We start from the raw sequence: 9839 nt of genomic DNA on the forward strand, positions 1-9839 counted from the left end.
ACCAACAACTAAGAAGGTGAAAGTGCAGCCATGTGTTCAAGATTATAGTATAAACTTAAGTTAGCATTCACCTGGCAATGTGTTCGTTTGAGACGAAATATTATGATTTCTACTTTGATGACCAAGGACGTATAAATGGTTTTCATGTCCTCATCATCCTCCCCCTCTTGAAAAGGAGTCGTCCTCGACTCTAAGGGTTCAACGGTTTTCATGTCCTCATCACCTCTCATCGCCATGCCGGATTCGGTCGCCCCTGTTGTTGCACCTGGACACCCTCCCCTACCCTATAAAGAGAGCCCCCGAGACCCCCACCCCTCCCTGTGTGAAACCCCCTCCTACGGGAGCTCACTCCCTCTCCCCACCTCGCCAATTCCTCGCTGGAGTTCGGCGACTCCGACGATCATCCACCGCCGCCCGAGGGCAGGGCCGAGCACGCTGTGGTGATCCTCGAGCCTGCCCCGGCTGCATTAGGTTATAAATAACGTAGGTTTGGAGGAATCATCTCAATAATGGTATAAATTTTGTAGTAATAATTTAATTTGTTATAGGACAAAATTAGCTTTATGCAAAAATTAAACTTAGAGCCTCCACCAGCTGAACTGCATATAGAGATAGAAATTTTCATTATTATTCTATGGTGTGACATTGCCGGCATATTCCATGTGTTGACCTATAGGGTTGCAACGTCTTATGTTGCAGAGTTTTTCAATGAGGAATAAGGTGAGATAGGTTGTTGTCCGCACTCAGCTTTTGACGTGGAGTTGGATTGACTCATTTACCTTCGATGCTTCCGCATTTATTTATTTTAGAAGATGGCGTTCAGCCATATTTATGTAATAAATACTCCTTTGCAGGACTTCGATGTAACAAGTGTGTGATTGAACTCTGTTATATTTCATCGAGTACTGTATGTGCTAGCAATCCAATCCTGGGACTAGCACTTAAGTGCAAAGACTCCGGTCGATTTGGGTCGGGCCGCTATAAGACCGCGTGGTCCGGACGTGTTTTGTCATCCAACCCAGCCTGTATTGGTCCGCCGACCGGTCCAGACACAGTTTGTCCTGCAAATGGAAGCAAAGTTGGGGGGAGGGGCTTTGCGGGAATCCGGACAGCAGCCACGTAGGACTCTGACACCTCTGGCCCACAAAAATCCCCCCTTCTGGTACCATTTTCTTCCAATCCACCCCTTCTCCACCTTGCTTTGAATCTGCACCCTCCTCCTCCGACGCCGCCGTTGTACTTCTTCAACCACCACACGGGCATTGTCGGATGTCCGCACCAACACCGACCCACTCACTCGCCTTTTACGACGGCGCCGTCCACCCAGGACTCGTCCACAGCCAGGTACACTTCGTCCCCCTGTCGACAACGTCCATGGCGGACACCTCGCCTGACAGATGTTTGTTCAAATGTCATTGAGCTTATTTTCGAACGCCATGTTGTCTTTTTAGAGTATGAAGAATGGCGGGGTACTCGACCATGGGGGATGAGTTGTTGCGCGATGCGTGGTTGGCCGTATCCTCGGATTTCGTAGGCAGGAGCAGAAAGGGGCTCTTCTGGCAGTGCGTGCATGATTCGCTTCACGCCCAAAAGCACATTGCGCCCTACGACATGCACATCATCAATGAACACAAATGTGAAGTCGATATCGTATCAATGATACGCCATCCAAACCACCGTCACCAAGTTTTGTGGCGCGGTTGATATGTTGGAGTCCAGGTGACATTGCGCGCGGCAGCCGAGGAGATCGTAAGTTTTGCTTCTTCTTGTTCAACTTGTCGATTGTTGCATTCATTCACTCAATGTTGCTCTACACATTGTGTAGCCTGTCCGTGTTGCCATGATGTACCGCAGGCTAGAGGGCAGACCATTTACGCACATGCATTGTTGGATGAAGTTCAAGGGGCAATATGTGTGGGACGACATGATCCGTTAATGAAAAATTTGTTGAACATCCGGTTAATCTAGTTGGATTTGAACTATTGTTGTACTAGACTAATTTGCATGCTATGTGTGGGTGATTTGTGCCGCGGTGCTCCCACATCCGTGTCCACGGTCCCCCCCCCCCCCCCCCCCCCCCCCCCGCCCGACTGATGCAGGAGGAATTGCGGGTCAAACTTGATGATGCCCTAATATACTAGTATATACTCCCTCTGTCCCAAAATAAAAGAACATTTTTAACACTACACTAGTGTCAAAAACGTTGGGACGGAGGGAGTATTTGATATGGTAGGTTCCGCCCAAGTGCCCGTATCGGTGTTTCGCAATGATGTTTTCATGATATATAAACAATAAAACCTATCATGCTAACCATAAGGTAGTGTTAATTATATCAGCTGCATCATATTTTTTCACAATGGTTGAATTAATATGTTTTTTGTTATAGAAATAAACCACATAAAATATGTGCATCGATCGATGCACAGGTCGGGTTTTCCTCCTTTCGGAAGAGAAGAAACAAACCATAGCTCTTTTTTGCAAGTAAATAACAGTACTGTTTCATCTAAACAAACAATACCGTGTGATATGGTTCTAGTGTACAACAAGATGAGCTCGTTGATTATTATTTTTGCAAGCACACAATGGGCATAAATTCCTTTCAAACTCCAGGCACATGTCTAGCTTTCTACTCGTGCATGCCCATTATATTCCTTGCACTGAATCAATCTGAAGATTGATTGCAGAAAAACTACTAATCTACACATGCAGGAGAGAGGCACTTCTTCTTGCCGGTCTCCCGTTGTTCGATCTCTTCTTTTCACAAATTAAAGTGAGGGGTCCAAGGAAATGAGAGCCCAGGCAAAAAGCAGCACTTTTTGTGTAGTGTCATTGACCTTACCAGACTATATACACTTGGAAAGCCTCAGGAGACAAAATCATGGGCCTTAACGCCAAGAATGATGGCATCATATAGGCGTCTTGTACTAGCTAGCTACCCTCATTAGCCTCCAGCTCTTAAACCTTTCATCCCTAGAGTCCCTTTGTTACGGTTACTGAGACGATTTAGACGACACGGCTAATTCCATGTCATTTTGGCTTCTCTCTGTTGGATGTGCTTCTCGGTAAAGCGACGGTCTGCACTAATTACCTTCGTTAGGAAGTGATATTCTGCTCCTTTTTTGTACAGCGGTGCGGTAGAGTCCACCGGGGCAGCCAGCAGGTCTGCGTCCCGGCCCCCTTCTTGCCTTACCAACCAACCTGCAAGATGATGGCGGAATGGTTAGGGTATGTCTGGGACGGACGTACAATGATGGCGTCGCAGACATATCGGGAACAAAAGGGGAAAGGGGAAGGGAAACCCTAGAAATATTCTCTTGGTAGCCACTCAATCATGGGTGACCACTGACCACACATGATTGGGTTAATTACCAACAACATCGGCGCACAACACGAACCACCATGTGGTCCTGTTCCTCATGGTCATGGGAAGCAGCAAATAACCCACAAGAATATGCGTAGTATATGGTGTTCTGGCTATAGGAATGAGCGATCTGTCAGTCCTTGCCTGCCTACTACGAATTTTTAGAAATACTCGCGCATTATGATCTTGAGTAGAGTCACCATGTTAGTCAAGATTCCCCCGAATGCGTGGGTTCTCTTCTCGGTTGCCGCCAACGTTTCTTTTTCTAGGTAGTACAGTAGTGGATTCATGCATTATTAGTAGTGCATTATTCAGTTCCAGGGACGCATATATGGAATTATGGATGCAGGGACTTGCCTTACCGGGTATAGTAGGCGGTGTTGGTGTTCATACACAATGGAGAGAGAGAGAGAGAGATGGGTCTTTCAGTGATGTGGGTGACGAAAATGACGCCGGTGATTAGGACGATTTGCAACCACATGTAGAGTAGCTATAGCTTGAAGAATATCTACTGGAAACATCCCCGTGAGAAAGGCACATAGGGCACTTGATATTGGTAGGAAACCTATCTAGCTGAAAGAGACAAGGTGGACTGTCGGTATCAGATCAAATTTCCCTTTGTAAAAGACGGTACCGTAGTGGGGTGTAGTAAAAACAAGTAGTAGTAGTGCATGTATTTAGACAAAGGATGATATCGTGTGTCGATTATTTAGCTCCTACAGGCATGTTGCGTCTTGATTTCACAAGCAAGATTCTTTTCAGCCGGGAATCCCCGACTGAGGAAAAATCACCAGCCGCCTGATCGTGAACACTGTCAAGTTGTGATAGAATAGAAGCGGCAGGAAAAAGAGTTGCCCGGCCGGCACGGCGGCACCGGCCTGGCTATCCATCCCTCTCGGCTCTCGCCCGCGATCTCCTCCAAAGGAAGGACACGAGAAAAACGTCCACAGAAACCACCCACGCAGCCGCAGCCGAGCAAAGCTGCTGGATCATTCCTCCACCACCTCCCCACTTGTTAAAAGGCTCCGCCGCTCCGCCCCCGCCTCTCTCCTCGCTCCCGCTATTTATCGGACGGCACCCTCCGCGCTTAAACCCCTCGCGCTCCGCCCACTCCACCACACCGCCCTCCTCCCTCCGCCCCGCCCGCGCCGGCGTACGTCCTGCTGCTGCGCGCGCGCTCTAGCCTCGGCCCCTCCCTCGGTCCATGGCGGAGGCACTGGGAGCGCTGTGCCGCGGCGGAGGCTGGTCCTACGCGGCCATCTGGCGCTCCGACCGTCGCGACCCACGGTGAGTCATCCCAGAGCAACACGCATCGCTCATGCGCCTGCTGCTGCTCCTAGATCTGCCTTACCTGGGTGGGCCTCTTGCTAGGTGTAGGTGTTAGTTCCTGCCGGTAGTCCAGGAAAATTCTGGTTCTGTGTTTCTTCAGAAATTGTCTGTGCAACTTTACACCGCGGCGTTCATTTTCTCGGGATTTTCCATGGAGTGCGAGATCCCAACAGCAAACTTGCGTGACACTGCCTCTTGTTCTAAAAATCAAAAAACAGAAGCGCACATTCGGATCTCAAGCCTGAATTTGCATTTTCGTCTGCTTAAATTCGTTTTCTCCCGGCCGCTCTGACAAAGATAAAGGTTAAAAGAAAAGCTTATCTGAACTCTATAGTGTGTGTTGTTCTGTATGCTCATTTCTTGCACTGTCAACAGGGATAGTACACGTACGTGGCTCTCAAGGACTTCGTTTAGGCAGCAAAGTAGTGCATATCCCACTAGCAGTCCTCTCCTCTTGTAGCTATCCGATCTCCGCCTGTAAACTGTAAGCACGTACGCGATACTGTGGAATTTTTTGGTCAAATCTTCTGAGGATATCTTTCTTTTAGGCACTGCAAAAAGTTAACCATCATCAACCATTTTAATTGTACATATTTCTTTGCTTATTAATGTGAGATCTCTTAGACCTGTGCAAATTTTAGACCCTTTTCTCCCTGGAACTTGTCATTTCAGTCTACCTACTCATTTGTATTTATTTTTCAGAATTCTGCTGATTCGGCATATAAAACTGTAGTTTCTTACCTATGCTTTGCTTCTCATGTACAAGTTTGCTAACGATTGGAGAGTGCCACTGCGAAGATGAAGCCCGAAAAGTTGTTGAGAATATGCTTAATCAAGTCCATGTTGTTGGAGAAGGGTATGCCACAGTGACGTCCTTTTATGCTTGATTCGGTTTTCTTTTGCAAGCCTTTACATTGGTATCTCTGTTTTAAATGGTTTTGTGTCATTCCTCAAAACAAAAACAAAAAGGGATTTGTGCCGACTTGTGGCTAAATACTGCAACAATTTTTTCCTGTTAAGGCGTTATCAAATAGTTACGAGCCCTGATTTTGCAGAATATTTGAGATTAACATATATGGTGTTAACTCTCTCACTGTCAGCACTATTTTTCCCCGACATTTCATTTTTCAATTTGTACTGTTCCATCAAGTTGCTTTTGCTCTCAACCACTTTGCTGATAATGACTCGTCTTCGATTTCAGCATCATAGGGTCAGCTCTAGTAAGTGGGAAGTGCCAATGGATTTCCGATGATGATTCCTTTAGTTTGGTTCAGACATGCAACGCAGAAAACCTAGGCTTATTTCAGGTATAAATTTCTTGCTCTCTGTTCACATGTGTTTCTTTAAATGATGTTCTTAGAAATTTATTTACTAAACTATCACAAGCATGAATCTTCAAAAAAGTGTTTAGACAACCAAAAGACTAGTTGGCCTCATAACACCTTGTCTATAAGTACACTTGGATTATTTATTAGAAAAAACGCATGGACATATAATTCACGTTTTTCCTGTCCATACTTCCTTTTAGTTTATTGCAGAAAGTAAGAAGTTTCCTTATTTTAACAGAGGAAGATACCTTCTTGTAGGGCTATACTTGGTGGCAACATCAGTTCATGAGCGGAATAAAGGTTATTTGCCTTTTCTTCTTTCCAAAAAGCTTCTTATAAACATCCATTCTTAAGGAAGTTGGGGCAGAACTGTCTAAATGATTAGCAGAACTTGTGATTAGTGACTGAAAAGTGCACATCTTCTACAGACTATTGCAGTAGTACCTATCCCGGCGCTCGGCGTGGCGCAGTTTGGCTCGGTGCAAAAGGTTAGTGCATATGAATATCTCAAATGCAACTCTTACAATGTATAGAAACACAATCTTTTTCCTGATATGAATCTTTGTGTTGCTTCGTGATATCATTGGTTCAGTCTAAAAGAACTGTTCGCATGAGTTCATTTGAAGCTGCTATCTTTGACTAATGCCAATTCTTAGAAAAGAAATATTTCCTGTTTAGACTGCTATATGTTTATTGCTATGTCAGTTAGAGAAGAACAAGAGCTTGCCGTATGCTATTAGCTATATGTTCTCTGAACTTCCCCCTTAGCATAAATGCATTATATCATTATGCATCAGGAGTTCAGGACATAACAATTGTATACTTTCTGATGAAAATTTAATTTTTCACATTCACCAGGTATCTGAGAACTTAGAGTTTCTGGAACATGTTAAAGGCACACTTTGTCGAAGGGAAAGCATCTTATGGGATCCTTCAACCAAACATATTCATGGAGATGCTCTCCCTCATAATACCCGATTTCAACTCAATTCTCTTAGCACAAAGCGTCTTATGCATATCAAAGATGACCCAGAAAACATGAAACTTCTTGAGAACATAGTAGGCATAGAATCTCTAGGGAGTTTAGTAAGTACTTCAAGCAGTTACTCTCCGAGCTCTTCAAATGGTTTCACTTCCTACGGAAGTTTCAACGGTCGAAATCCTCCTCATATAGTGGCCATGCCTGTGAACTCCAAGTCAATAAATGCAGTCAGGTTATTTCATAATGGCAGCAATTTGATGCAGCACAATAGTGGTTCAGAAAATCCATTACAGCTTCGATCTGCTAAACAGCCTGATTCTAGTTTAGCAAGTGCAACCACATCCTATTCCAGTTTAAACAATCTTCCTAGAATAGAGCATGAGCTGTCATGCACACCCAACAATCTAGGATACCACCTTCAAAGTGAAGATTCATCTAGTTACCGTAACTCATTCTCAGCTTGTTTTTCTGTGGGTGATGAGCTCAAACCCATGTTATTTGACAACAACAACAACAACAACAACAACTCTCCTGTTCGAAGTAACCCAATGCATGAGGTCGATACTACCGGATTTACTTCACAGGCTAATTGTGCAGTCTATGAGTTGCCAAATGAAATATTGGTCGAACCAACTGTGGGGACGGTAAGCACTCGCGGAAAAGTTAGCAATGGAAATACCAGTTTGCTAGAAAGCACGGTATTCGATCCCCTCATACATGATTGGTGGGATAACAGTGTCCTACTAGCAGAAAACATTCCAGATTTCGGTGCCACTACCACATCCTCTGCGACAGAACAGGCAAATAGTGATCCACTATCAGTTGAAGGCAGGGGATTGTTTTCAGAATCTGTCCTTGAAGAACTGCTTGGTGCTAGTGGTAATGTGAGTACAGATACAGCATGTGGCTCTGTTGTCTCTAGCACTGGTCCATTAGCTGGTTGTTTCTCAGGCTGTGAATTACCAGGGTACACCATCCACCAAGACTCCTCTTACTCGGCATGCAAGGAACAAGTACCACCATTGAACTTCCCTTCCAGCAGCTATACATCTGAAAATGTACCAAGTGGAGCATCAAAGGCAATACCAGTGTCCCTGGCCAATTTATCTATGGATGACAGTTGCAGTCTGCACACTGCAAATTCCAAGGTCGGGCAGGTAACAAATCCTGAGGGAGTAAAGGTTATAAAGAAAAGAGCTAGACCAGGTGAGAGCACGCGGCCAAGACCGAAGGACCGGCAGCAGATACAAGATCGCGTCAAGGAATTGCGTGAGATAGTCCCAAACAGTGCAAAGGTATACTTATTGATCACACCATGTTTCTTTCTGTTTAAGCTTATAGCTAGAAAATTACTGAGCTGTATATTGTGCACAACAGTGTAGCATTGATGCTTTGTTGGACCGGACAATCAAGCATATGATCTTTCTGCAAGGTGTAACTAAGTATGCAGAGAAAATTAAGCAAGCCGATGAACCCAAGGTATGTCATGCTGATGAAAGCATATAAACCATATGGAACTTCAACATTTCTTCTTAGATTTTCCCTGTACTGACTTTCTATTCATGTGATTATGAAGATGATAAGCAAAGATAGTGGTGCCGTCTTGAAGGATAACTCAAGCGGTGTTGTCTTGAAAGATAACTCTAGTGCTGCAAGCAATGGTGGCGCCACGTGGGCCTATGAAGTTGCAGGACAGACCATGGTGTGCCCAATAATTGTCGAGGATCTTTCACCGCCCGGTCAGATGCTTGTGGAGGTATGGTTCAGAAGCGACCTGCTATTTTCCCTTAGCCCCAGTGCAGAAATTTGAGACATTCTCTTTGCTGTTTAACAGATGCTATGTGAGGAACGTGGCTTTTTCCTAGAGATAGCAGACACCATCCGCAGGTTTGGACTGACAATCTTGAAGGGGCTGATGGAGCTCCGTGATGGCAAGATAATGGCACGATTCCTCGTCGAGGTAGAGAAGAAATATTTGTTCGTCATTCTTAATTTTTTGGCGGGGTGACACGTCATTTTCCTGGCTTAGTTACTTTATCATTTTAACATTATGGTGGCTTTGCAGGCAAACAAGAACGTGACTAGGATGGACATATTTTTGTCACTTGTTCAGCTGCTACAACAAAATAGCCACAACAGATCTTCTGACCAGCTAGCTAAGGTCATTAGCAGTGGGGTTCGATCTTTCGCGGAGCATCAGCAATCTCCAATGTTGATTCCAGTTGGACTTGCTGAGAGATGACAGTGAACACAAAAATTTGGAGAAGATCATATTGGGGAGGACCAACTGGAGACATTCAGAGTGTTGACCGGTGCTTGATGTTGATTGGCAGGCGTTAATAGGAGTACTGGTGTAAGATGTAGCGGATGTGCATTGTGTCATGAAGAAAAGTTTCAGTTACTAGTGCTTATCAGGAGCTATACAAGTTCTTTTCCTTTTTTGAATTTTTTGTACAAGTCCTTATGTAACCAGTTTAGGAACGTCATGTTAGTTGTTTCTTGTTTGTAATTGAAACGCTTGTGTGAATGTACGTTATCTGTTGTGTGTGTAGTGACGACTGAATTTTCGACCGAAGAAAATGATATGTCAAGAATTGAGTTATCTTCTGCTCATTTTCTATGTCAGGTATCACAAAGTGTGCCACTCACTCTGTTTCAAATTATTTGAAGTTTCAGTATGGAACTGAAGGAGTACATCTTTCAAATAATTTGGAACTGAATGAGTACATCTTTCAAATAAAATACTAGTTTTAAGCCGTTTTAGGTTTTTCTTTCAAGCTTTTAGGCTAGGCTTAGCCGAAAAACCTAGTGTGGCTCGGATGCCAGGCTTTTGTGCCTA

General features: G+C 44.5%; 1 protein-coding gene across 2 annotated transcripts; it reads left to right on the plus strand.

Moving 5' to 3' along the window:
* The first annotated feature begins 4218 nt into the window (after nt 1-4218).
* On the plus strand, nt 4219-9613 carry LOC109750306 (transcription factor bHLH157). Of its 2 annotated transcripts, none has more exons than XM_020309264.4 (10): nt 4219-4648; nt 5457-5546; nt 5892-5997; nt 6277-6318; nt 6447-6506; nt 6877-8295; nt 8378-8479; nt 8577-8756; nt 8835-8960; nt 9066-9613. In XM_020309264.4, exons 1-10 carry the CDS (start codon nt 4566-4568, stop codon nt 9240-9242), a joined length of 2385 nt encoding a protein of 794 aa, XP_020164853.1. In that variant the 5' UTR covers nt 4219-4565; the 3' UTR covers nt 9243-9613. The 2 variants fall into 2 exon arrangements, with proteins under 2 accessions (XP_020164853.1, XP_020164854.1); XM_020309265.4 differs by having other exon boundaries at nt 4331-4648; nt 6257-6318.
* Nucleotides 9614-9839: the final 226 nt, after the last annotated feature.

The sequence above is a fragment of the Aegilops tauschii genome, chromosome 6, assembly GCF_002575655.3.
Source record: "Aegilops tauschii subsp. strangulata cultivar AL8/78 chromosome 6, Aet v6.0, whole genome shotgun sequence".
NCBI lineage: Eukaryota > Viridiplantae > Streptophyta > Magnoliopsida > Poales > Poaceae > Aegilops > Aegilops tauschii.